Source organism: Marmota marmota, unplaced genomic scaffold (assembly GCF_001458135.2).
Source record: "Marmota marmota marmota unplaced genomic scaffold, marMar, whole genome shotgun sequence".
Taxonomy (NCBI): Eukaryota; Metazoa; Chordata; class Mammalia; order Rodentia; family Sciuridae; genus Marmota; species Marmota marmota.
In genome coordinates this window covers 10,199,051-10,226,947 of record NW_026000241.1, presented here as the reverse complement: position 1 = coordinate 10,226,947, position 27,897 = coordinate 10,199,051, and the positions used below count along the sequence as shown (strand labels likewise).

General features: G+C 44.6%; 2 protein-coding genes across 7 annotated transcripts in view; one reads left to right on the top strand and one right to left on the bottom strand.

Annotated features, from left to right (window-relative positions):
• The window catches only part of Zdhhc3 (zinc finger DHHC-type palmitoyltransferase 3), a 52,594-nt gene extending 51,491 nt beyond the window's left edge, over window positions 1–1,103 (bottom strand). For all 5 annotated transcript variants that reach the window (XM_048795091.1, XM_048795090.1, XM_015489388.2 and 2 more), the window contains exon 1: window positions 866–1,103. The gene's annotated coding sequence lies outside the window, so the exon portion shown is untranslated. The remainder of the gene's footprint in view (window positions 1–865) is intronic.
• Exosc7 (exosome component 7) lies at window positions 1,077–27,079 on the top strand. Of its 2 annotated transcripts, XM_015489386.2 has the most exons (8): window positions 1,077–1,227; window positions 8,213–8,314; window positions 8,539–8,633; window positions 16,053–16,218; window positions 19,928–19,998; window positions 21,766–21,889; window positions 22,917–23,072; window positions 26,686–27,079. In XM_015489386.2, exons 1-8 carry the CDS (start codon window positions 1,105–1,107, stop codon window positions 26,788–26,790), a joined length of 942 nt encoding a protein of 313 aa, XP_015344872.2. In that variant the 5' UTR covers window positions 1,077–1,104; the 3' UTR covers window positions 26,791–27,079. The 2 variants fall into 2 exon arrangements, with proteins under 2 accessions (XP_015344872.2, XP_048651052.1); XM_048795095.1 differs by lacking the exon at window positions 22,917–23,072.
• The last annotated feature ends 818 nt before the right edge of the window (window positions 27,080–27,897 follow it).

Genomic DNA, 27,897 nt, shown 5'->3' with positions numbered 1-27,897 from the left:
CTTTCATTTTTGAGAACAGGGGAGATCCCTCAAAAAATGGGACCTCGGGAAAGTTTCAACTAGCTGGGATCAACTCACACACCCCCGCCCCCATTTATCTATAGGGATCCTCTGAAACTTATATGGTACTCTGTCCCCTCTTCCTGTGACACCAGCTTCACCTTGCTGGTATCCTCACTGGATATCCCAGGCCGATATTCCTACTCAACTACCGCGGGTGGCTGGCTTTTTTTTTTTTTTTTTTTTTTTTTGCGGGCAGCTGTCCACAGCTCCCAGAGATCACTTTCACCAAGCTGGGGCTTCCAGGAAGCGCAATGGACGCCTGGACACTGCACACCTCGCCAGTGCCAGTTACAAAGACCCTTCCTCCTCTCAATTCTCTTTTTGGGACAATGCTCTGGCTAACGTCCCAGGCAAAGGGACCTTGCGAGGTCCTAGATCAGCCCTGGATTCAAGAAAAGCAGGGAGAAAAAGAGAAGTACAGAGGGTATACAAGGTGCAGGTAGAATGAGAGGAGGAGAAGCAGGGAAAGATGAGAGGGAGGGCTGGAGGGGTGAGGAGGCCCTGGGATTCGTTTCCACTCCTGGCCAGACCCTTCCCATGGAGAATGACCTGAAGAGGGCTTCAGCGGCTCTTTTCAACCATCCCAGGGACCAAAGAAGTAGAGGGGGCGGGGAGACAGCCCTCCCTTGGCCAATCACGAAGTCTGCCTTCCCTCACTCGGGGGGCTCTCGGTCTCGGTCCCAGTGGTCTGTCTCTCTCACACACAGCCAATCTGCTACTTCAACTCCGGCGAGTCCTGGGCCGGCGCTCTCGCTGCACCTCATCTTCTTCACCCCAACCCCAGTCTCCGATCCCAACTGACCGTGAAGCCGGAGGCGGTTCGCCAGTCCCAGACCCCCGGGGGGGCTCCCGCGGCCGACGCCGTCGCCTCTTCCTGCAGTCCCTCACTCGGGACCTGGCTTCGGGCTGCGGCAATGGCTCCCCGGCACGAGGCGCCACGGCTCGCCCGACTCAGCCAGATACCGGACGGCACGCAGAAGCCCATCGAGCTCCCGGCGGCTGTGGCGGCCGCGGCTGCAGGGGCGGCAGCCGCGCAGGCTGATGACGTGCAGCGCGGGGCGCGGGCGTCGCGGGCGGATGACGCGACGCGCGGGGCGGCACGGCAGCATGGCGTCTGTGGTGCTGAGCGAGGCGGAGAAGGTGTACATCGTGCACGGCGTCCAGGTAGCGGAGGCTGTCCTGCGGATTGCAGCTGGTACTCGAGTCGCCGGGGAGGAGACTGGGGTGACCTTGTGGTTAAACAGCTCTGCGGTCCGCGTTTGCAGCCCAAAGCTGGCAGCGTGGGAGTTTTTAGGAGATGGGGATGAGCGTCCGCATAAGGACCGATCACCCTTGGACTTCTGGGTTAATAAGATTCCGACTTCAGCAGGAATCCTTGGGCAGTCCCTGGGGCAGTTCTCAGCGAGGAGCATCGTTTCCACGGCCATCCATTCAGCCTCGGCACGCTTTACTAGACCAAGCCTCAGGTTTCTCCTCTAGGAAACCGGGATCTGGGGATGGGCATCTGGCCCGCTTTCTCTCACCCCGTGGATGAGGCGCAGAGAGCATGCACCTGAGGCGAAGGAGCTTAGGAAATATAAATCGCCTTAGGAATAAAGGGAGAAGAATTTTTAAAAAGCGACTTGGCATTCGGTGGCATAATTGTTATCGTTTTCCATTTGACAGTGGAGAACTAAAATCCCCAGGCAGCTGTAACTGAAGATCTTCTGTGCTCAGTCTTCAACCCCTGGTTTTCACCACTCCAGAACAAGGGTTGAGGACTGTTGTACCTGGCAACAATATACCGGTGCCACCCTCTGAGTCTATTCACACTTGTTAGCTCCCTGTGTCCTTCTCCCATCAGAATTCTAAAGCACACCTCTTTCCTTCGTGCCTTTCCTCTGCCGTGACCAAATGCAAAGTCAGTATTCCCATGATGTAGCCATCAGATTAAATTAATCCTCTGTCACTTACTGTGAGTAAAGGCCATGCCTCCTTTAAAATTGTGACCTGGTGTTATCTTCTGTACCCTTTATAGATTAAGAAACGTCAATAATTAGTTACCAGATTTCATATTAAACCTGGATAATAAAATCGGAACTTACAATCTCACGAGCTTTTTAGTTAGAGGATTAGGAATAGTGGAATATATTGGAAATGAAGTAAAGAATGCTGAACACCTGGCTCATGGTCAGCCCTGAAAAAAATGTTAGCTCCCTTTCTTTTCTTTTCTTTTTCCATATATCTAATTAGCTTTTATTCACAATTCATGGATCAGGGCAGCCTCCATTCTGTTAGCTCCCTTTCACGTTTTTTTGTTTTTTTTCATCAGTGATAAGGCTTTATCCTAAACCACTCATACTGAATTCCCAGTCTTCATAGTGACTCCATTAAGGACTTAGCCTTTGGCTATTGGGACTTAAATTCTTTTGATTTGGGAGCTAGGAATTCTTAAATTATATCACGAAAAGGGGTAGGAAGTGCCTTGGGGTCTCTGGAGCACAGGCTCTCCTGTATTCTATGGATCACATGGTCTATGTGGCTATCAGACTGTCTCTGGTGATACTTCTTTTCTCTGCCAAAGTGTATGTCTTTTCTGTGACTTCTTGCTGTCCAGCTTCCTTTCTGTCTTGGTGAAATCTGTACACCTCCTCCACCTTAACTTTTGTGTGACCTCTCTAGCCTCCCATCACATCATGACCTGTCAGCCCCTGTTTAATTCCTCTCTTCTCTCAAGTGTTTCCCAGATCAGCGGTCAGATTCCAGTGAGAGAATTGGTTTGGCCTTCTAGTATTTCATGATTAAAAGTTAGTCATCTTATGGATAGTATGCTTTTGGGTTGCCTACCTACTTCTGACCCTGGCTATTTTGGGTGGATGATGATTTAGTTATGTGGCTGTTACAGAACTATAGGTACAATGGACTTTTCCATGGACTTTTCCAGCCTATTAAGTTCTGTGTCCATAATCTGGTCATTAAACTGGCCCCCATAGGGTCAGACCAGGCCATGGCAATTGATTAACTTATGCATCCTTGGAAAGGAAAATTTGTAGCACCAAACAGGCTTTCCTCTTGGAGCTCCAGGAAAGCTGATTCATTGTATGTTCTTGGTTATTGAAGGAAAATGTAGCTCAGCCAATGGTTTCCATTTCTTTTCTGTAGATTTAGCTTTTATTTTAATGTGTGCCTGGGGCACAGCACAGAAGAGAGGGAACAGGGCTTGAGCCTGATCTTCAGCTATGAGATTGAGAAGTCAGCATTTAGTTGCTCAACCTGGCAATGGCAGAACTGGAATCATCCTTCAACACTCTTGCTTTTTAGCCCTGTGCTCTTTCTATTTACAAACCCGTAGCACAGAAAGTCTGTGTCCAGGCACTGTGGGGTGCAGCCTTGTGGAGCCACATCCTTTCAAAGAAATGCAGGACTACTCAGGAGGCTTGGAAACTGAAACGGGAATGAGTGTCTATTTTTGCTGTGTCTTGGACTTAGGACTGCAAAGCTGGACTAGAAGAGGTTTGAATCTCAGTTCTCTGAGAAAGCTCTGAGGTACTAGATAAGCAAAACAAGGTAGATGAGAGCTTAGCTGAGAGGACCACTCCCAGTCTGAAACTCTCCTAGTGGATTAGGAACACTGGGAGGCTGAGGCAGGAGGATTACAAATTTGAGGGCAGTCTCAGAAACTTAGACCCTCAGCAACTTAAGACTTTTTCTCAAAATTAAAAAAGAACTGAGGATGTAGTTCTTTGATCTCGGTGGTAAAGTGTTCTTGGGTTCAATCCCCAGCACACTCCTCCCTGCAATAAAAGTAACAGGACTAGGGACTGGGGTTATGGCTCAGCAGTAGAGTGCTCGCCTTGCGTGTGTGAGGCCCTGGGTTGGATCCTAAGCGCTACATAAAAATACATACATAAATTAAATAAAGGTATTGTGCCCCACTACAACTAAAAAATTAAAAATAGTAGGACTGGATTACTTAGGCATTAGGCAAAACAGCTCTGAGCTGAGTTCATGTCTTCTCTTACAAATAGGAGATAGACACTTAGTGCCTCGGTTTTCTAATGTATAACCCCTCTCCAGGGATTTTGACGACTTCCTGAGCGAATACATGCTCCCAGTAACAGGAGAAAGAAATGGTTACCCCGTGCAGGGGGCTCCCCTGAAATGATTTATAACCTTTGGATTCTCCTATAACTGTGTTATGTTGAGGTTATTCTTGCTTTATAGATGAAGAAACAGACTCAGAGGTCTTAAAGAACTTGCTCAAGGTCACCAAGCTGGTATGTTAGAGTCCAGATTTAAATATTCAAAGGAAGGTCCTTGTGATAATAGCTATGTGAGTTGCCAAGAACTAGCCCATCATAGGGAAGCCTTGGATCTAGAAGGAGCTTCGGTCTCCTCTGCTTAGAGGACTGGTCTTCACTCTATGGTGTCCATCAGCTTGATTTTTAAAATGGAACTTTCAATTCAGGGCAACCTGTGTTTAAATGTTTATGTGTGGGTTAATTTCTTTGCTCTTGAGTGTTGCTGATAAATAAAAATCATGGTAGGGCTCTAGGCTCTGAGCCAGGCCAGGCAGGTTTGGATGATTTCCTGTCTTTTAAAAGGAAAACTGGATTTCAAAAAAGTTGCCCTAGGTACAGTCGTTCATGAGCTTAGTTAGGTTTTGTGTTTATTTTTCTTCTATTCTTTTGGATGTACCTTATGCATCCTTGGAAAGGAAAATTTGTAGCTTTTCATTTATTTCTTATTTGTCCTCTGAGCCTTTTCCAGGAGGCAGAGAAATTAAGAGCTGGAAAGGCAAGATATAATGAGGCCTCATTTTCTTTTCCATCTGAGTATAAGTGAGTTCAATTATAGGTAGACCTTTATTTTATTTTAATGTGGTGCTGAGGATAGAACCTCAGTGCTTCACGCATGCTAGGCAAGCACTCTACCTCTGAGCCACAACCACAGCCCCTGATTGGCATTTTAAAAGCAGTATTTAGGAGTCTGTGACCTTGTGGCCTACTTGCTTTCGGGAGCTAATATCATCATCAGGACCACCTAGTAGAGCCAGCTGCTTGGTCAAGACTGTGCTGACTGCTTTTGTACAGTGGAGAGACCCTTGGAGGCAGCAGGCTGTGTGAAGTAGAGGGGAAGTATCTGGCTTGAAGTTCAAATGCTGCTTACTGGCTTTGTGCTCTCAGGCCTGTTACTTGGCATCATTCAACCTCAAGTTTCCCCATTTGTGAAACAGAGTGAATAAATACTATCTAAAAAGGTTATCATAAAGATTAAATACATTAACTGTGTGGTGTTCCTAGCACATTATCTGATATAATGAATGCTCAGTAAATAGCTGGTATTGTAAATAATTGCAGCCATTTAAATTTATAGATCTGTACAGTTAAAGAATCACTTTTGAAACTGTCTAATTTGATCTTTTACAAGTGAGGAAACTAGCTCAGAGTGGGAAGGGACTTGTCCTAAGTCAAATGGCTAGTTAATGGTGGGACCAGGCCTGGTCCCATCTGTTACTAATTCCCCTAGTGATTGTTCAGTCTTGTACCTTGCCTGTAGCCCAGAAAGGAATCCTTGTAAATGATGTTTTGGGGGCTGGATATGCCTGGGACCTTGGACAAATGGGGATGGGGAGGAATGAGGTGTCAGAGATGGACCTGAAAAGCCTTTTAAAATGATTGGCATTTTAAAAGCAGTATTTAGGAGTCTGTGGAAAGGAAAGGGGTGTGAAGAGACAGTGACAGAGTTATAGAATCCTCTGGTGATGAGGGATCACTTTATGGCTCACTCTCCCATGCTTGACATTCTGTTGCTTTTTGAGTACATGTCCCCCGGACTTATAGACTGCTTCCTGCCAGGAAGTAGACTGGCAGTGATTCCGCCTGGTTTATGGAGTTTATTTGCTTTCATTAGAAGGAATTGAGAGGGTTCTAGAGCTGAAACAAATATGACAGATGGTTATAGTTAGTACTGTGTGGTGGGAGCATGCAACAATGTTTTGTTTTCCTCTGTTTAATTTCTCAAAAAAAAAAAAATCATTCACATACACAGTCATCCAGTTTAAAGATAAGTTTCTGACAGGTACATACTTCAGAGCAGTGGTTTTCATTTAGTTTATATTTTGGGGTGCATCAACTCCTTGGAGAATCTGATGAAGCTAATGATTATTTTTCTGAAGGAAAAAAAAACTGCTTTCATAAAATATTTACAAAGAATGAAGAAGATCTCTGTGAGCTGATTTGGGGCAATATAGTATGTGTGCATATGTATTTATTGTCTGGTTAAGGTTTTTTTAAAGCCAAGTGTAAAAGAATTTACACCCTAGTATGCCACCCTTCATACAAGGAATATAAAGGAGACATAAAAAATATTCGTGTATCTGCTTATCTGTGAAGAAGAAATACAAGAAAGATAAACCAGAAACCAAAGACATCTGTTATCAACCTGGGGTGGACAAGAAAGGGGTGGAAAGAAGAGGGACATGAAAAGAGCGCAGGGCAGGTAAGGGGAGAGTGACATTTCTCCGAGCATACCTTTTCTGATTAGCTTTGACTAATCAGAAAATTAGCTTTTTAGGACCATAGTGATATTCCACATACTCAAAAAAGGAAGTAATCAGGATGTGGGGAACCCAAACTGAAATACAGTTACAAATGAGCCTGTTAGTATATAAACAAAGGAATGCCACCACCACACAGGAAGGGCATGGGGAAGAAAATAACTAACTTAAGTAACTAGAGGACACATTTTGACTGGGTACCAAGACTGAAGACAAAAAACTTTTCAAGTGTAACTGTATTCTTTTGGTTAATTTGTTTCTCATGGTGAGGGTGGGTGCTTGTGTGTTACACTCAGAATGGACAAATAGGTAAATACATTATAGGTAGAATGTGAGAGCCTGTGTTATCTCTGAGAAAGAAGTGACACAAGAAAAGGCTAGAATGAACCCTGAGGCTTTTAGATTGGAGTTGAGCTCTCAGCTTGACTCATGATATTTTAATAAGATGTGTACATACAGAATTAAATATAGATTGTGTATATGTGGGTTAGTATACATACATAATGTTTTTTAGCTTAGCTGAGAAGTTCTAGAAGCAGTGATGTTCCAGGAGCAATGAAGATTCTGGGCTTTAAGTACCGTTTTCCAGGAGGAGGAACTAGGGCTCCTTGGAGACGTGCTGATCACTAACTAGGGCAAGAGTATGGGAAAAACAAGAGGCTGGAACTCTTGTGTTTGTGTTCTCAGAATGTAGGAGATGCTCCACAAAAGTTGGAAGCATGTTGAAAGAGCACAAGAATCAATCCAAAGGTGCTCCCAAAGGCCAAATCTGGAATGCTTTCAGCAACAAAATAAAATAAGTGTAGCATAAAATAGACATGAATGAATTGTACAAATATAAACAATTTAAGAAGTAAATACACGGGCAGAGGGACAGGAGTGTGTAGACCACCTTAAAAGCCATCTTCTGCAGCAGGGGTTGGCAGACTGATCCTGGAAAGGGCTAAGTAGGAAAGACTTGGGGGCTTTGCAGATTTCTGACTCAGTCTCTTCCCTCTGCTACTGTAGTGAAAAGCATTCATAGTACCTAAATGAAGGGGCATGGCTATGATCTAGTAAAAACAGCTATGAAAACAAGTGACCTATAGGCCCTGCTTTGTTGACCCTGCTTTAGCAGATTAAATATCTTTAGCTGTTACAAAGTAGATGTTTGTATTTATTTTGTATTTTGTGGGGAGGCAGGTGCAATGAGGACAGTTATACCCTGTAGCTCTGACAGCTCATATTTCTTGGTACAATTTCAGCCTTGCAGATTTGGAGAGAGATGGCTTATTTTGTCCCTTCTCCAGGTTTTGCATGTTTTCATGCACATATTCTGTATGGCAAGATGTAGTATGGACTTTGCAGTCAAACAGACTGCAAAGAAAATTTAGCTTTGTCCTTACTAGCTATAGGACCTTGGACAAGTAACTTAAGTTCTCCAAGTCTCCATTTCCTCACATGTAAAAGAGTGACATTGTCATTAGTCATGAGGACAGAAGTTTGGATGATCCACCAAGAGAAAAAAAGATGTGTACTGCGTATTTGTCTAGGTAGCAAAAGGTTGAGTCTTTTTAGCAGACTGTTGTTGGTTTGGGATCACAACTTTGGGACTGCTGTTGTTGCACTTAGGAAGACCTCCGTGTGGATGGCCGCAGCTGTGAGGACTACCGATCTGTTGAAGTGGAAACTGATGTGGTGTCCAACACCAGTGGGTCTGCAAGGGTTAAACTGGTAAGTACTGTGGCCACAGTTCATGCTCAAGTAGAGAAATGGGTAGGTGTCAGAGAGCCAGCTGTAGACCTCTGCTGGCTTTTGGAGTGCAAATCGTCCATGCAAAGGTCCAAGTCCCAATACTGCTCCTAAGAGTGTCCCCCAGGGCTGTATGTCTGGAATGGGAGGGAGGTGGTGTCTGGCTGTCTTCCTTGAGTAAGGAGCCTTCTCAAATGTGTCTACAGGGCCACACAGACATCTTGGTGGGAGTGAAAGCAGAAATGGGGACGCCAAAGCTGGAAAAACCAAATGAAGGCTTCCTGGAGTTCTTTGTTGACTGGTTAGTACTATGCAGCTGTTTTTTTGTTGTTGTTGTTGTTGTTGTTTTTTTAATATTTTATTTTAGTTATACACAATACATTTATTTTGTTTATTTATTTTTATGTGGTGTTGAGATTCGAACCCAGGGCCTCGCATGCTAGGCGAGCGCTCTACCGCTGAGCCAAAACCCCTGCCCAATGCAGCTGTTTTTAAAGAAAAATGATTTAAAAGGTGAGGATTCAGAAAATGAACCTCCAATCTCCTGTTGAGCCCTCTCATATTTTGTATTTATTTAATCATTCAACTCTCCGGGAGGTATTTACTGACCTTCTCCTGTGTGCCAAGTGCTAGGAGGTCTTGGCGAGAGTCCTACCTTTGTCTTAATCGCCTGGCCCTTGCTAGGCCTCATTTTCCCTGTCTGAAAAAGGAGGATATCAGCCAAGCAATCCAGCATATGGTTGGTGTGAGGATCAAATTAAGCAATGTGACATGTATAACTAATGAAAACAAATTTAAAAATGTTTAAAAAAATTTAAAAAGTAAGCAATGTATATTAGGATGCTTTGAAAAATACCAAATTCAGATAATAAGAATCATTATTTGGTCTTAAATGCCCTGTTTTTCTTCCTGCTCTAGCTCTGCAGAAAACTGTTCATGATTTGTTTGGCAGATGAGGCCTAGAGTCAGCCAAGCAGGCATCAAGGATGCTGGAAGGACCAGGGCTCTGCAGTGTCTGTGCTCAGCCCTGGGCCCAAATCTCACTTCTTCTCTGGTCAGCTGCATGACCTCAGACTGGTTTCTCAGTCTCTCTGTGCCTGAATTTTTTCATCAAAAAATGAAAATAATAAACAGGTGGGCTTCTAATAAATACATGTCTTTCACCCTTCCAGGGTTGGGGCTTTTATTGAGTCACTTGCGTGGTCTCCCCATCTATCTGTAACCTTGTTTCTAGAAGCTCTGTGTTGACAGTAGGCCTTCTTGAAGTAGGCAAGGCTCTAGTGGCTCATGCTAGATGTAGTTGTATAATGTGGATTGGGTATTGCCTAAGACCACCTCCACATTGAAAGATTTTCTAGAAGGACTCACAAGTCTTAGTATATAGTTGTACTCATTGATGAGATTTTTTGCAGCAATGAAAATGCAGCAACCCATTTGTGACATTTCTGCCCTGGGAAGCCCACTAGAGACTTGGCACCCAGGATTTTTGCTGGGGGCTGGTCACATAGGCACCTTCTGCTTAACACATACCAAAGTTTCAGACTGCCAGAAGGAAAGAAAGTGTTCAGCATAAAACATTTGTACAATCTAGGTACAGTGGGCCACCGCTCTCAGTTTACTGTTGACTGGGAACACTGAGCCACGTTCCCAGATGTCACCTAGGACCAACTTTGCAAGTAGGCCCTCCTAAAGGTGGCAGCCCCAGGCTGTGATGTCAGCTCTTTTTTGCACAGATGGGAATCCACATTTGCATAGCAAGTTAATCTTTCGATCTTTACATGCAAACACAGAAGTTGATCCTCACAATGCTTCAGTGAAAAAGATAAGAAATGGAGTTTATAGAGGGGAGGAGTTGACTTTCTCAGAGTCCTGTAGTTAAAAATGCCAGCTTAGGTCTATCCAACTCTGAATTTGCTGCTCTTGTTGCTTTATGTGGCCTGCTGAGGTCCATTTTAGAGGGGCATTGTGCTTGGAGGTCCAAGAACTATCCGTGTTCATTGTGTTTTTTTGGAGTGGGGGGTACTGGGGATTGAACTCAGAGGTACTTGGCCACTGAGCCACATCTCCAGCCCTATTTAGAGACAGGGTCTCACTGAGTTGCTTACTGCCTTGCTTTTGCTGAGACTGGCTTTGAACTCTCGATCCTCTTGCCTCAGCCTCCGAGCTGCTGGGATTCCATACGTGCGCCACTATGCCCGGCCTGTGTTCATTTTTTGGCTAGTTTTCTTCCCAGCCCATTCCTGTCTCCTGTCCTGGTTCCCCACACAGTCTCCTCCTGGTCCTACTCAGCTGCTTTCACTGGGTTGAGGTGTTCAGTGGATCTGGCCCTTTCTTGGAGTTAGTGTGGATGGTAATGACCTGGTTCCAGCCCTGTTTATCCTTTCCTTTGCTCTGGCAGGGAGCAAAATACCTCTTTGGTCTTGATCTGCGTAATTCAAAGCAGTGAACAATCACTGAGGAGCAGACAGCTTGTGAGAGGAACTATAATTTGCTCTTCTTTTCTTCCCTGTCATTATCCTCATCTCATTCATCCTAAGCAGATAGTGACAGTCTGCTCAGTCACACCAAAGGGAGGGCGCCACCCTCAGATGCTTGATATGGGGTTTACATTTTATTGTGGCTCTCTCAGGACAGCCTGCTACCCTTGTCCCTTTCTTATCTCAACTGTACAGGGAGGGTGACACTCATGTGAAAAAAGCCTTTGAACTGCCTCTTTTCAAGATCTAGGCTCTTGAAGTAGACTCAGTTTTCCTGCCCGCTATTCTGTTTTCCTCCTTTGCAAATGTCAAAAGGACCTCAACAGGCCCAGGAGCTCCAGGTGCCCAGTAGTTTTGAATATTCCCTGAGATGCATGGACTCAAGGTGACACACAAGCGTCTTTAAGTGGCTCAGCTAACGTGAGCACCTCAGGGAATAGAGTTACCATGAGAGATTCACAAATCGCCGCCCACATCAGAACGTCTCTCTAGTCTTCAAGGGCCAACTGTAAATTGCATAAACAGGCAAAGCCTTTCGTTCCTACCAGATGAAAGGAATAGCTTCTGAGCCCAGCAGAGGGGGTGCTGCACACCTGCAACGCACCCTGGGGCTCCCTGGTGAGTTCAGGCACTTGCCTATCCATAGGCTGAAACATAGTTGCTCCCCAGAGGGAGAAAAGTAATTGGTGTTAGGGTGGTGTCCCTGCTGCCACTCTGAGCCTAGTTTGATTTAATTCCTTATCAACAACTTCTAGCTTTAATTATTTAAATTCCCAGAGGTAGAGAGGTCTCAAAGATAATTGCTTTTCTGCTAACTCAGTTCCCTTCAGTTTTGTACTTGGGATGATAACGCACAAGCCCAAGGAGACACCGCTCCTCACCCTCATCATTTATCCCGCTTCTTGGGATGATGAGAAAGCTGGGTATGTCTCACAGCCCTTGGAGGTTGCTCCTGACTTCCCTGCCTCTGAGCCCTGTCCCAGAGATGTCTGGCAGCATCTTCACTAAACTGGAAGCAAAACAGACCATCTAATCCTGTCAGTGTCTTTGGTTTATTTTTGCCAGCCTGAGCATAGGCCATTTTAAATAAGACTTTGAAACTTTAGGAAAAATTTCTTACCTTCCCAGAGGAAGGTAAGAATTTAAGAAGCTGATGTCATCCTGAGCTTCCACTAGGTGGCAGGCCATCAAGTCACTTTTATTTATTTTCATGTGGGGCTGAGGATCGAACCCAGTGCCTTATACCTGCGAGGCAAGCGTGCTCTACCACTGAACCACAATCCCAGCCCTCTTTGCTACTTTTTAATGGGATCACTTGTATTTTTCACTAATATAGAACCAGAATCTTTGAAACCTGCATTGCTGGGTGGCACCACTATATGTCTTCCATTCCTTGCCGGCTTGGTGCTGCTTGAAGGGAATTAAGGGGCTCAGTCCTTGGCTGAAGGGCTGGAGGTGGGAGCAAGGCAGAGAGTCATCCTGAAGAAGCCATTTGAGGCTGGTTGTACTCAGAGTCTCCAGAGCTGATGAGATAACTTGCAGAAACTTCAAATAGGAGCTGACAATGAAAGGTTCCCCTACAAATGGGGAAGCTTTTGTAGGCTTAGAAATGAGCACATACACAAAATGAATAACCAGCCGGGGTAGGTGACTGCTAAAGGAGTAAGGTCCCAAATTAGCCCTGTCCTAGGTACCCACTGAATCCTTTTTCTAATGTGGCCTGGCCTGACCTTTTTGGAAGAGTCTGTAGATTTCAGGCTAGATTGATTGCATGGGAGATAACATTGGACCTATTGTTTAGTATCATTCCATGTAGATATGGCCTTGATCTCAACCTACCTCAGTTAAACCAGAGATGTGCCAAGCAGGGGGTGCAGGGTGGATGGAGGTAATGAGTCAGGAAGAGTAGAGAGTTGGGAGGAGCAAAGTGCCCAGGATCTTTTGTTAGTGCATCCAGCTCAGTAAACTGTTTCCCAGCAGCTCTGCAAGAGGGACTGGGTCATGCTTTATGGAGGACCTGAATTGGTTTGGTAACTATAAATGCTGAAAGCATTTGGTTTTATGCCCAAAACCCCACATCCCTACTAAAAGGATATATTGTGATGCATAAGAGCAGGGGGCTAGAATTACAGCTTGTATTCTCTTTCTCCATTCCTCCTTTCTCTTCCTCTCTTTCTCGTTTGTATTTAGCAGAGAAGCTTTTTATTTAGAGTTCTCTTGGTCAGCATTCTTTGATTGTACTTGTGGTCTGGTAAAAAGTCCCAAGTCCTAAGACCAGAACACCATTCATTATCTCGAAGTAAAACATAAGCCCAAGGAAAAGCTACTCTGACTGATATCAGTCTACAGACCAAGCATGCAGAGCCACAAATACAGGGAGAGTACAGGGTAACCTAGCAGTTAAGGCCCAAACTGGCTGGGATAGAATCTTAGCTAAACAGATACTGGTCACATGCCCTTGCACCAATCGCATAACCTTTCTGATTCAGTTTCCTTATCTCTTGATGTCAGGGACAGGGGATGTAGTTCAGTGGTAAAGCACTTGCCTAGCATATGTGAGGCCCTAGCTTCCATCCCCAGCACCACAAACATAAAATAAAATGGGGTTAGTACCTCCTGGAGTTGCCGTGAGAATTTAATGGGTCAGTACACCGGAAGTGCTAAGGGGTGTGTAGCACATAGTAAGCATTTAAAGACATTGTTAAGTTTCCCTCCTTATAAAATGAAAAAGAGTTGGCCCCTCCAGGTCTCACACTATTATCCTGTAGATCACAGCCTATCTGTAAGATTCACCTAATAGAGTAATTTTTAAAAGGTGAACTAAAATACCTTTAGAAAGCCTGGAAAGTGTCAGTTTGTCAGAAAAGGTCCTTATGTATTGAATGCCCCAGTGATGAGGTACAACCCTCATTTCTGTACTCCAATATCTAACACCCCGCCCCATCCCTAGCTAATTCTTTGGCAAAATATGTAATTTCTGGCTTAATTTATCAAAAGTACTGTGCTCCATCCCCTACCCTGAGCACTTACCTTCCATTTTCCCAGCCTTCTCTCCAGTCACTCCATGGCAGGGCACCTTGCAGACAGGAACATGCCATAGTCTGATGAGGCTCTAAACCTTCCTCTTTGCTTGTTAGTGGGGCTGAAAGAATAAATGTATGAGATTTTCTTTTCAAATTAGCCTAGTCTCAAAAAAGCAATGGGACATGGTTTTGAAGGTAGATTGATTTAGACATTGGGCCTGGAAACTGAACGGTGCCCTGGTGCTGTAGGAAAGGTCCTGCTTTAGCCCCCAGTGCTTAGTCACATGTAGAAGGATGTACCCACTGCATTTGGCAGAAGATAAACATTTAGAGGACGAGCATCTCCAACTGCGTTTGTCTACACCGAGATGTATATAGATATATTTTTAAGCACAACAAAGGATGCAATATTGATTGCTTAGTGTTTAAATTAGAAACAGGTTATGTTTTTCTACCTGTGCAAAATAAAAACTCGGTCCCTGGTGACTTGATTATTTCTCTGTAACTGAACTGCTTTTCCCAGCTTGATGCTTTAGTCCAGCAGAGATAGCAGGAGGGTCAGCAGCGTTGCTATGGCAGTGATGAAGTTTCTCTTGGAGATTTTAAATTGGGGTTCTGCTGGCTGAAGGTGGTAAGGGAAGACAAGGTAATTAGAGAAGCAAAGTTATACAGTGACACAATCTGATTCATTCCCTTTTTTTGCTGGTGATGGGGGTACCAGGGATTGAACTCAGGGGTACTCAACCACTGAGCCACATCCCAGCCCTTTTTTGTATTTTATTTAGAGACAGGGTCTCACTGAGTTGCTTAGAGCCTCACTTTTGCTGAGGCTGGCTTTGAACTTGCGATCCTCCTGCTTCAGCCTCCCAAGCTGCTGGGATCACAGGCATGTGCCATTCCGCCCAGCCTGATTCATCCTTACTCTTATATTATTGATTGAGGTTTTTTTGGGTAGTATACAGGTGCTATGGGCACAGCCAGGGGCTGTCATGCATGTTTTGCTTCCCCTATAACCCCCTTACCCTGCCTCTGTGGCTTCCCAGCTCCTGCTCATCTTTGAGTTTGAGGCCTTCTATAGCTCTCAGTGTTAATTGACAGCTGCCCCCCACCTCACTGTTTGCTCTCTATCACCAAACCCCCCTACTTCACTGGGACTGCTGCAGTGTACAGGTCATCCACTTTCCTCCATCTCCAGGTCATGAGTGGCTGGGGCAGGGCTGCTACCTTCCAGATGGATGAAGGGTTGGGAAGTTTCAATGTGATTTTGAAAAGTCCTTGCTGAAATGGCTGGTTTCTTACCTTTCCTGGCCTCTATTGTTAAAGTAGAATGATTAAAGTTTACTTATTTCACAAACCTATTAAGGGTTTGTTTGTGTCAAGTCAAAACTCACAAAATTTTCCTGTTAAACACTTTCGGATCGTGTTTAGGATGGTAAATATTGAATGTTGTAGTTCTTTGTTGAGATAGTAGGGTGTACGTGTCAAGAGGCCAAAAAGGAAACATTTTTTCTCTTGAAAAATATCAAATAAAGTAAAAAGGAAGGAGGTGACCTGGTATTTAATCTGCCATCAGTCTTTCTCTTACTGTCATTTTCCTTCTTTTCTGTATAGTGATAATGTAAAGTTTATGACATAACTCTGACATGCTATCATACATACCTTCTGAATCATTCTAGAAAGGTTACTGTACTTACACCGTGGTTTTGGTATGGAAAACTAGGGATGGTGGTGACTGGAAGACTGTACAGATTCTCGAGACCTCCCAGCTCCCTAGGCCAGCCAGCGAATATTTATTGTCCTCTGAAGCTAAGAAAGTTAATTGTTACCACCCAAGTTTCACATACCATCATTGTCTTGTTTCTCCTTGCTGAAGATAGCTTCTGCTAGAGGTCACTGGGAAGACCCGTCACACACATTGACGAATCTAGGGCTCTGTGCTGGGCTAGTGCATTGCATGTGTTTGGAGGCTGGGAAAGTGGCAGATGCTACCTTTTTTCTAGTTCAACAGTCTTTTTTTTTTTTTTTTTTGAGGTGCTTGGAATCAAACAGGACCTTATGCATGCTAGACAAGTGCTCTAATACTGAGCTAGAATATCAACCCTCAGTGACTTTCCTTATAGCATCTGGCTCCATTCCGTTCCATGGAAAACTGGAATAGAGAGCCTGACCCCTGTGTTTTTTGCAAAGATTCATTCAGCTTTTCTCTTTCCGTTCTTTTAGTTCAGCCAATGCCACTCCTGAATTTGAAGGTCGGGGAGGTGATGACCTTGGTACAGAGATTGCTAACACCCTCTACCGGATATTTAACAATAAGAGCAGTGTGGACCTGAAGTCCCTCTGCATCAGTCCGCGGGAGCACTGCTGGGTCCTCTATGTGGATGTACTGGTGAGTGTCACGTTGCTATGCCAGCCGCGCTCTATCTCTGCTGGAGCCCTGTTGACCTACTTTCCTCTCCCTGCTTTTTCCTACTTCAGGTGGATGCTTTCATCCTCCAGGTGAGATAATTTGGGGGAAAAAATGGCCTCCTGTGATAATTCTCTTAAGATAAATGTAACGTATGTACAAGTAGCATATATATAATCCCATTCTAGAATAAAATTGTAGTCATATTATACTAGCTCCTAAAGTTGTCTGAAGAAGTTACTAGAAAAGAAAAAAACAAAAAACAAAAGATGCTGTCTGGATAGTGCTACACAGAATAAAGGGCAGAATTCTGACTAGTTGGAGCATTCTGTGTGGAATGATGATAAGTTCTTTTTTATGTAAATTTATTTTATATATGATAGCAGAATGTATTACAATTCTTATTACACATATAAAGAGCAATTTTTCATATCTCTGGTTGTATACAAAGTGTATTCACACCAATTCGTGTCTTCATACATGTACTTTGGATAGTAATGATCATCATATTCCATCATCATTAATTACCCCACGTCCCCTCCCTTCCCCTCAATCCCCTCTGCCCTATCTAGAGTTTGTCTATTCCTCCCATGCACCCACTTTCTACCCCACTATGAATCAGCCTCCTTATATCAGAGAAAACATTCAGTACTTTTTGTGGGGGGATTGGCTAACTTCACTTAGCATTATCTTCTCTAACTCCACCCATTTACCTACAAATGCCATGATTTTATTCTCTTTATTGCTGAGTAAAATTCCATTGTGTATATATGCCACATTTTTTTATCCATTCCTCAATTAAAGGGCATCTAGGTTGGTTCCACAGTTTAGCTATTGAACTGTTGTCATCCTCAGTGAAGTTCTTAATTAGAAAAGGATTTTTAAAACATTATTAATGAGGTAGATCAGTTTTTGTCATTCACATCTTTTGTGTCTGTGGAGGATTCCTCTCCCATGAAAACAAGTGTTTGCTTTCAGCCTTGGTGGAAATGTGCTTCATGCATGTGAGGTGGGGTAGACTTTTGTTTGCGGAGTAAGTTATTATCCTAAATCTAAAGACATAGTGAATAGATTGAGTCCCTGTTTGAAGCAAGGTGGTGGCAATTCAGTCTTGTCACTGGGATTATGAAAAGGGAATTTCCTGTAAGTCTTCAGTAGTTGATCTAGGTAGTCCCCAGACTGGGCCCATCTTTAGCTATTAGCTGGGCACTCTTCCGTGTTTTCTTCCTTTTGCTGCAGACACATCTCTTTATAATCAGATTATCCATCAATGTCCAGTGTAGTATTTGTCCCCAGATGACTTATTCTATGAAAGTAAAGTTTTAACTTCATGGAAACTTTGCCTTCTTTTGGTCTCCATAGTTCCTTAATGGCATCAGTTTTTACCCCAAGTGAGTTAAGTATTAGAACTTTGTTGCACTAACAGTGTATGGCTGACATTTGTTGGGGAGTTGGGTCACCAAGTTGTTTTGAAGTGGTTCCTGGGAGTGGCCATGAGAACCAGTGTGTGGCCATGGCCTTGGGCATGGGAAGGAAAGAGCCGTGGAATCATCGCAGCACCCTGCAACTGGTGGTAGGGGTGAGGGAGGTGCTGGGCCTAGGTATCTGAGAGAATAGGAGAGAAGTCCAGGGGGAGTGGATTGTGCGTGGAGAGGCACATTTCCCTCTTGGTAGGCTGTATTTCCTGGCAGTGTGCTTTAGAAGATGCCTCATGAAAGAAGCCCTTCATCCCCAGAATGTTACAGGGTACATTGTGCTGTTCCCCTAAAAGAACATTTTAGGCTTTGTGCATCTGATAGGCTATGTTTGTGACCAGATATATCTTCTCTGGCTGTGCTTTATGTCACCTTAGGAATTCTTCCCTGGAGAGGGTGGGCTCCTGTGACCTGTTGTGGGACCCCAGTCCTGGAGTGTCTCTAACCTAGATGCCTCTGTCTCCTGTGTCCTCTCTGCATATTCTAGGCCTATGCAGGTAGCCCAGTCTGGCTGCTTTGGGCCTCTCTACACCACCCACTCTCCCAGGTGCTTCTTGATTCTACCGTTATCTTTAGCAAAGAGATTCTTGATAGGCTGCTCTGCCCTAGCAGAGAGAGGAGGGTCTGGTCTGTGAGCACCATTTGCAGAAAGCAGGAATTGGGACACAGTGTAATAAAACAGCAATCATCACATGGAGACTAGAGTAAGAATACAGATTGCACCCCCCTCCCAGCTGTATTTTTAATAGGATCCCCAGGAGATTTGATTGCACAGCCAGGGTTAGGAGCCTCAGCTATCAGCGATGAAGATGGGGAGGAACATGCAGCATGCTTCCTCAGAAAGTCTGTGAGAGACAACTGCAAAATGAAAGAGTCAATCAGTATTTACTCAGAAAACTTAGCTACTGCTTACTGTGTGCCAGATGTGCTCCTGAGAGCTTTGAAGATACTCACTTGTTTAGCCTTTGTAACAGCTCTTCAAGGTAGCTGGGATTTTTGTCCTCCACAGGTGGCACAGAGAGCTCGTGTACCAGCAGGATTGTGTGGTAACTGGTGAAGACAGGAATCAAATTCAGGCTGTGTGGCCTGGAGCCCCTCTGCTGAGTCGTGTTCTGTGTCTGAACACCCACCAGAGTGGGAGGTAGCCTGGGTATGAGACGAGTGAGTCACAGTTACAAAGCCAGGTGGGAACAGAGGCTGGGACCTTATTAGTAGGTAGGATTTTACAAGGCTCTAGGAAAGAGGGTATGTGGACTTGAGGTTCAGTGGAGAGCATGAGGGCGGAAGGTGGAGATTTACACAGGGTGTGAAGTGTGACGATATATTCTAAGTGTGTCATTGGCTCTGACAGGGCCGAGCTTGGGGGCCCAGGCACAGGGCACAGGACTTGTTGTCTTCTGCAAGTGACTATTGACCTTCTTCATCGATGCCCTTCTCCTGGGCTCTGGGGATAGAGGGATGAACAAAAGCAGAATCCCAACCTTCATGAGTTCACAGTTCAAATGAAGAGGAGATAGATAGAAATATGTGATTTTCTTTCTAGATGTGGCTTCACTTTTTTTTTTACTTGGGCAACCCAGTTGGCTTTATTGCAGAATCTCAGGCCAGAGCTTCTCTGAAATGAGGACAGCCCTTGATAAAGGGCTCCAACTTCCCCTGCAAAATGAGCACACACAGGTGCTGTCAGCTCTTGCTCAAGGGCAGAAGCTTGTGTGAGACCTTAGTTAATGTAAAATGTGGTGATACTTGTCTGAGCTTCAGGTGTACCTTGACAGTCACACGAGAGATAATCCCACATGCATGACTGGTAGCTGCAGCATCAAATAGTCCCCAGTCCCTTCTTGTGGGAAGCTAGGCATGTGCTGTCAAAGACTGGAGTGACACTTGCATGCAGTTTGGAGCTATCTGGGCAAAACAAGGGCGATCAGTGTGTCGATCAGTGCTGCCCAATTGCTGGTGTGCCTGAGAGGAGCACCATAGCAGCCAGGGCCAGCTGTCACTTGCACGTGCCCTGTAAGCACAGCCAGTGTGAGGCAGCACTGTAGATAGGTGAGCATGCTGTGTCAATGAGACCACATGACTAGCCAGGGGAACAGCCCATGTTCTTACAATATATGCTCAGCATTGCTTAGGAATCTGTGTCTGTTAAGTGGGATAATGCAGTAATAAATGATGCTTGCTTTTTTTTTCTCTCTCTCAATCCCTGTCTATCTTAGCTGTTGGAGTGTGGTGGAAATTTGTTTGATGCCATTTCCATTGCTGTGAAGGCTGCTCTCTTCAATACAAGGTAAGTCTTCCTGGAAACAGCTCTGGGCCTGCCTGGCTATCTTCTGGCTAAAGCTCATCTGCTCTGGACGCTGCCACATGTAGGAATGACCAGCTGGGCTGAATCTTATTGGGTTTTTGTTCGAGGAACTGGAAGGAGCACCAACACTGTTTCCATTTGGAAACTTGGATAGACCACCTCTTTCTGGCTTCTCCAACTCAGACTATAGTGATTGACACTAGGGGTTGAAGTGTTTTTCTAGCACCCAGCTCAAAAACATTGCCAGCACCTCTGAAGGCCCCAGCCCTGTACTCCTATGCAGTACTAACAATACCACTGTAATGAAGCAGATTAGTTTTGTACTTGATATGAATGAAACTGCACTGTTTTTCGTGTTTGCCTTACTCTCTGAAGATTGTGTTTTGAGACATCTGTATTGTTTCCTGTTGTCATCCATGCTTTTTGCCATATGGTATTCCACTGTGTGAATATGGCAGTTTATCCATTCTGTTGATGAGCATCTGAGTAATTTCTAGTTTTTATCTAGATAGTACCGAATGTGAACATTTTTGTGACATGTTTTTTGGTACGTGTATTTACCCATTGCTGCTGGGGAGGAGTGAAAGTTTGAGCTATGGGACATGGCTATGCCTCGTTTTAGTGGATACTACAGAACAATTTCCCAAAAGTGAGTTTACCAGTTGATGCTCCCACCAGCTCTATTTGAGTTCTGGGTTGGTCCATGTCTCTGCCAACCCTTGAATTTTTTTTTTTTTTTAACTATTAATCTCTATGGTATGTCTTGATAATCACATGTATTTTTAATTTTCACCTCTCTGATGCATATTTAAATTGAGCACCCTTTCATATATTTATTGGCTACTTGGCTAGCCTCTTAGGAAGTCCTCATTCATGTCTTGCTTGTTTTTCATGGAAGGTTTTTATTTCATCATCAAATCTAAAACTTAGTTTTGCTGGATATAAGATTTTTGGTTGGCATCCATTTCTTTCAGAGCTTGGTATACGTTGTTCCATGATCTTCTGGCTTTGAGGGTCTGGGTTGAAAAATCTACTGAGATATGAATTGGTCTCCCTCTATATGTGATCTGATTCCTCTCCCTTGCGGCTTTTAAGATTCTATCCTTATTCTGTATGCTAGGCATTTTCATTATAATGTGCCTTAGTGTAGATCTGTTGTAATTTTGTATATTTGGTATCTTGTAAGCCACTAGTATCTCATTGAAGAGATTGTGCATTCCTTTGGTTTGAAATTTTGTGCCTTCCTCTATCCTTTCCTCTATCTAACTCCTAAATTTGGTCTTTTTTTTTTTAATATTTCCTAGGTCGGTCTCTCTCTCTCTCTCTCTCTCTATCTATCTATCTTTATTTATTTTTATGTGGTCCTGAGGATCGAAAGAAAAAAATTCATTTATTGTGGGATTGGGGTTGTGGCTCAGAGGTAGAGTGCTTGCCTAGCACTGAGTTCAATCCTCGGCCCCACATAAAAATAAATGTATTGTGTTCACTCACAACTTAAAAAATAAATGCTAAAAAAAAAAAAAAAAAAAAATTCATTTATTGATGGACCCTGAGAGTGATGGGGAGTGGTGAACCAGGGCCTTACTCTCTGACAATAGCCCCAGCCTTTTTAAAAATTTTATTTTGAAGCAGGGTCTTGCTAAGTTGCCAAAGCTGGCCTCAAACTTGCAATTCTCCTGCCTCAGGTTATAGGCATGCATCACCATGCCCAGTGTGAGTAGAAATTTTTAATTTTGCTTCTACTTCCAGGATACCAAGAGTTCGTGTTCTGGAGGATGAAGAGGGATCGAAGGACATTGAACTCTCTGATGACCCTTATGACTGCATCCGATTAAGTGTGGAGAATGTTCCCTGCATCGTCACTCTGTGCAAGGTGTGAGATTGTATCTTACAGTTTTTGTTCAAGGGACCTTGTGGAGGTGGGTCTCCAGTCCCAGCCTGTTGAGATTGCTTGTTATAGTTTCACCAACCATGCAGAAGTGGCTTCAACACAAATCCAATGATTTAATCATATTAGGGACCACTTCCACCAGGAGCTCTTCTTTTATCCGGAGGATATGGTGGAGCGCTGGGAACACTCACAGAGGCTCATAATAATAATAGCCAGAGTTTGTTAAGCTCCTTCTGCATGCCATGCACTGAATTGCAGTGCTCTCTGGGCATATTTCCTTCAGCTCCTTTGTTCTGGTTGGGTCATGGTAGAGTGGCAAACAGTGTTCCCTCTGTGGGCTTGAATGTCCACATCTATGGACTTAAGGGGTTGGAGCGGGTCCTTGGTGTGTCATTTGTCAGGTGGTTTTCACAGAGCCCAGAGGCCCGTGGAGCCTGACATCTGGTTGATGCTGATGTGTAACTAGCCCTGCCCTGGGCTGTACAAAGGAGCTTTGGATGGCTGGGATTGTGGCTAGTTTCATAACAATAAATAAGGCTGAATGGGTCAGGTTTAGTTCCACTAAAATCATTTCATGAACCTGGAGTGTGGTGAAACATTCAGACAGAAGGATATTGGGACTGACCAAAGCCACCTGCATTTGACTTATATTTGAGCTTTTCCTTTAGCATTGGCCCCCTTTATTTGCCATTTGCAGTGAGTGAAACTTCATGGGGCCTCACATGAGTTTCTTCCCTGTGCCCCTCTGTGGAAAGCCTTGGTGGCCTCTGACTTAGATGGTCTCTGACTTCCCTATACCCCATATTTTCATCTTGAGTTTCTGTGACACCACTTACGTAGCAGCCTATGATAGAAATGTTGAACATTCCTTTAGGCATTTTTCATCTAAACTAAGGTCTTGAGTGGGCAGTGCAGGGCCTCTGCCTGGTGTAGATATGGATCACCAAGCCACTGAGGTGGGATCTCTGACATGCATTGCCATGCATGTTGTGTTGCCCCTGCTTTGCAGATTGGCTACCGGCACGTGGTAGATGCTACTCTTCAAGAAGAGGCCTGCTCTTTGGCCAGCCTCCTGGTATCAGTGACCAGCAAGGGAGTGGTGACATGCATGAGGAAAGTGGGAAAGGGCAGTCTGGACCCTGAGAGCATCTTCGAGATGATGGAGGTGAGGTGGTAGTGCTGAGGCTGAGGCCTGGTTGGGGGTGCTGCTGCTTCCAACCCACTTGGTTACCCATGGGAATCCTCTCTGTTCATACCCTTGGCTTCAGATTCAGAGCTTGGAGAGCAGCTGGTGGGCTGGGTGTCTGCTGACGTAGCCCAGGCCAATAGAGGTTCTGGTTTGGAGATGAGGGATCTGCCAGTAGGGTTACTTACTCTCAGTAAGTCCCTCTGCGTCTCTGACCCCAAGTTGCTACATGTCTGTGAGAGTTTTGGACATTGGTCATGTCAAGAATCACTTGAAATTCCCAAATCATAAGATTGCATGATTTTATGAGGGAATTAATTCCTGGATGACTAATTCCTGTTCTTTAAGGAAATGTAAAAGTAGAACCAGTGGCTAAAGGGTGGCCATCTCCCAGATTCTTCACAGGTCTAGAAGTGTTTAATAGGGACTAGCAGGAACGGTGGGAAGTCCTGGGGATGGGAAGCCCCTTTAGGGCAGGGTCCTGGGCCTGCTCACCTGTCTTTCCAGAGATCCATCCCCTGCCTGCCACACACATCCTCTTCAGCTTTCTGACTGAATTGCCAGGAGCAGTTAGTGGGATCTGATGACTTATTTTTTCTTAGCTGTCCACTCTATCACCATATAGTCCCTCAAATCATGGTTTCCTTCATTCTTAATGATGACTCTTTTGGGGGGCTGGAGGTGGGTCTTGGAGCATAAACCCAGAGGTATTTTACCCCTGAGCTATATCCACAGACCTTTTTATTTTAAGATAGGGTCTCACTAAATTGCTTAGGCCATACTAAGTTGCTAAAGCTGGCCTTGAACTAGTGATCCTCCTGCCTCAGCCTCCCTAACTGCTGGGATTACAGTTGTGCACCACCAAACCCAGCTAATAGTAATGACTTTTCAGTAATGATTCCAAGCATTGGATGTCTGTGTTTCTCTTTTTGTCATTTTATTTAAAAGAACAAAATGGGCTGGAGGTATAGCTCAGTGGTAGAGTGTGTGCTTAGCATGAATGAGGCCTTGGGTTTGATCCCCAACACCAAAACCAAACAAGCAGAAAACCTAACAAAAGAACACCAAGGACAGTGCATTTGGTGTGGAGGACCCAAGCATGGGCTGGGAAGACGTGTTACCAGAGTCTAGGCCACAGTTCCCTCGCGTGCAGAATGGGCATGGCTATATCTGCCACTGAGGTTGCTCTGAGGGCTGTTTGAGGGTGTGGAGGAGAAGCATGCGTCAGAGTGCCTGATATGTTGCCTTCTCTGTACTTGTGAGCTCTTATTCTCTGTGCTCTGCTAAGCCTAGGTTCAGGTTTTTCCAGAATCACTTTTCAATGCTTTAGAAGTTCTACCAAAGGCCTCTCAACAAACTTGTTTTGTAAGTCTCCCCACCCAAGAATTTTATGGGAATTCCAGTTTCTAAATAACAAAAAGCAAATAATTAAAATTTATTGTGTGCTCAATACGGGCCAGATGCTAATTTCAGTGCTTCAAGTATCATTTAATCTTCAGCAGCCCTGTGAGGTTACGATTGTTGCCACCCTCACTGTGACAGATGAGTAATCTGAGGCACACAGAGGCTGAGCTACTTACAGCCACACAAGCTCATAGGTGCTGGAGCTGGGATTCCCACCCACCCTGGGCCTCCAGAGCCCTGCAAACTATGTGCTGCTGAACCTTGCAAGCCAGGTCTGCTCTGGCTGCCATGGTAAGCTGAGCTTTGTCCTCCTCGGGGAATTGGGGACGAGGCCTGTAAGACAACCGTAGCCCTGTGGCCCTGCCTCACTGTTTGTCTCCCACAGGGCACAGCAGCCCTGAGCAGCCCTGCAACACCTCTGCTGGTGAATATCCATGCTCTGTGGTCTCTTTCCTGCCTGTTCTGAAGCACTGAAGCCCTCTCAAGTTCTGGTGTCCTTTGCTTATATGATTAATCAGTTCCCCTGTTTGATGGACCTTGACATCTTTTCTTTTTCTAACATTATCATATAATCTTTTCAAAGGCATTTCGAACCTGAACCCTACTATTACATTTGTAACCTTGATCTCTTCCCAAACTTTTAGACTCAGATCATCTTCTCACAAGCATTTTTCAGTTATCTCTGGAGGCTCATCCCCCACTATAGCACGGGCCAGGGGAGCAGGCACACAGGTTGCTTCCTTGGCCTGTGTCTGGGAGAACTGGGGAGGAGTCCAGGGCTGACATTATTGAGAATGTGACCATTGGCAGAGTTGAATTCACTCTGCTATGGGAATGTGAGGCAGAGACATATGATTGGTTCATTGTAATCTTTCTTTTTTTTAGGGGGGGGTGGGTACCAGGGATTGAACCCAGGGACACTTAACTACTGAACCACATTCCTATTTTAATTTTTAAAATTTTTTAAAATTTTGAGACAGGGGCTTGCTAATTTACTTAGGGCCTCACTAAGCTGCTGAGGCTATCTTTGAACTTGTAATCCTCCTGCCTCAGCCTCCTGAGCCACTGGGATTACAGGTATGTACCACCATACTCAGTGGCTCATTGTATTTTTTTAAGTATATATTTTATTTGTTCTAATTAATTATACATGACGGTAGAATTCATTTTGATACATCATACATAAATGGAGTATAACTTCTCATTTGTCTGGTTGTACATGATGTACATCTCTACATGAAATAGGTCATGTAATCACATATGCATTCATTGTATTCTTTTTTTTTTATAAATATTTTTTAGTTGTTGATGGACTTTTATTTTCACTTATTTGTTCCTGGTGCTAAGAATCAAACCCAGTGCCTCATGCATGCTAAGCAAGTGCGCTACCGCTGAGCTACAACCCCAACCCAAGCCACAACCCCAACCCTGCATTTGTTGTATTCTTAAAATGATTCACAATCCTAGAGACAGAATGATAGTTCCTCAAAGAAAGATGTTTATGTTTAGGGGGCTCCCTTGTGTCTGCTGTGTAAGAGCTAATTACTCAATCTGTGGGTTGTCTGACCTTGATGTGTCTCAGTTCAGTATTCCAATATGTTTAACATCTCTTTGAGGCAGTAACATGAAGACCCCATCCAGGTAATGACTTGGTCACATCTGAGCAGTTCTGCCTAGAGGCTTGGTGGGAGGTGAATTAGAACCTGCTTATTAAAATGTCCTTGGCACCATCTGTTCCTTCTCCAGCAGAATGGATTCTCTGTGGTTTCCCTGTGCCTTGTCACTACAGGGCAGTCATGTAACCATGCCCAGATTTGACAACATTGCTGCCTGTGCCATCAGGAATGCTAAGCATGAGCTAATGGCCAGGGCAGCCTTTCCTCCTGGGCAAGTGTCTTTTTCTTTCTTTCTTTTTTTTTTTTTTTTTGGTATGGAGGTTTTTCCAGAATGCGACCATTATGTTGCTGGGGTTTGTGGTTTGTTTTGTTTTGATTTTAAAATCCTCCAAAGGTTGGGAGTGTGGCTTAGTGATAAAGCACTTCGTTAGCATGTGTGAGGCCCTAGGTTCATCCTTAGCAGATGGAATTGATTTTAGCACTGGGAAGGTGGCTGGCTGCAGGGGAAGCGCTTTCTGTGCCTGTGTGCCTCACAAGTGACTGCTCTCTTCCATCCCCTCCCTGTCCTGCAGACCAGCAAGCGAGTGGGCAAGGTGTTGCACACCTCCTTGCAGAGCATCCTACACAAGGAAGAAAGCCTGGGGCCCAAGAGACAGAAAGTTGGATTCCTGGGATGATCGGCCCATCATCCCTTCTACATGGATTGTTTTTGTTTTATTTTTCCTTGTAAACTGAAGTTTGTATATATTTTTCTTAACTGTTACAAGTTTAAGGCAACATTTGTACTGGTAAAATTAAAGTCTATTTTCAGGTCTGGTTGGGTATGGCCAGAGTTCTGGAGCTGCAAGCCACCAGTTCAGAGTTCGGCTGCCAAGGGAGAGGGCCCTGGGGAGACTCTTGCCGCAGGGGTTCAGAACAACAATAAGCACTGGAATAAAGACCTGGCAGGAAGTGGCTTAAAGGAAATGCTTATGATATGTATCCATGCATTTATTATTTTTACCACAGAGCTTTCAAAATAAGAGTCACCAAGGACAGTTCATTTACCTTGTTTTTGGTGCTCCTCGGGAATGTGGAAGGAGGCACTTGGCCATAGTTCCAAGCCCAGGGCTGGTGAGCTTCCTAGGTCACTTCCCAGATCCAGGCCAGACTCCATAGGGTCAGGGGTGGAGAGGCTACTTTGGTTCTGAGCCAACCTTCCTTATCACTGTTGTTTTGAAATTGCTTTGTGTTATGTAATCACTCCCTGGTGTTTCATAAGATTTATTGTTTTATCAGCATTAAGAAGGCTGCTTGAGAGATGTTGTCATTTGATTACTCAGCTGGTCTTCATACTCTGGGGAAGAAGGAAGGCATTCTTGATGGCCTGGAGGCTCTTCCTTTAAGCCTGTTCTCCACTCCCAGTTCAGTGAGTTGGAATTGAGTCTCTTTGTGAATAGAGCAGTCTTTTTTTTTTTTTTTTTCCAGGGGAACCAAACTCCTAAATCCATCTTAAAGAACCCTGGGGAAGTTGCTGATTCACACAGGGGCGTATTTCAGCCATGGCATTTGCTGTCCGCATTTCAGTTAGACAAATGGGGTAAGGTGTTAGGAATTTATCGCCTGATGGAAAGAACACAGTGTGAGCTGAAGCCTTTGTGGTCTGCTTCCAGAGCTCCTGGCGTGGGCACCTCCTCCCAATCAGCAAGGTCCACCCAGTGGACAGAAGCAGCTGGATTTGGGTTTCATGGGGAAGCTGCTGCCCTGTTGAGAGCACAGCTGAGTTTCATGTTTTGTTTTTCCAG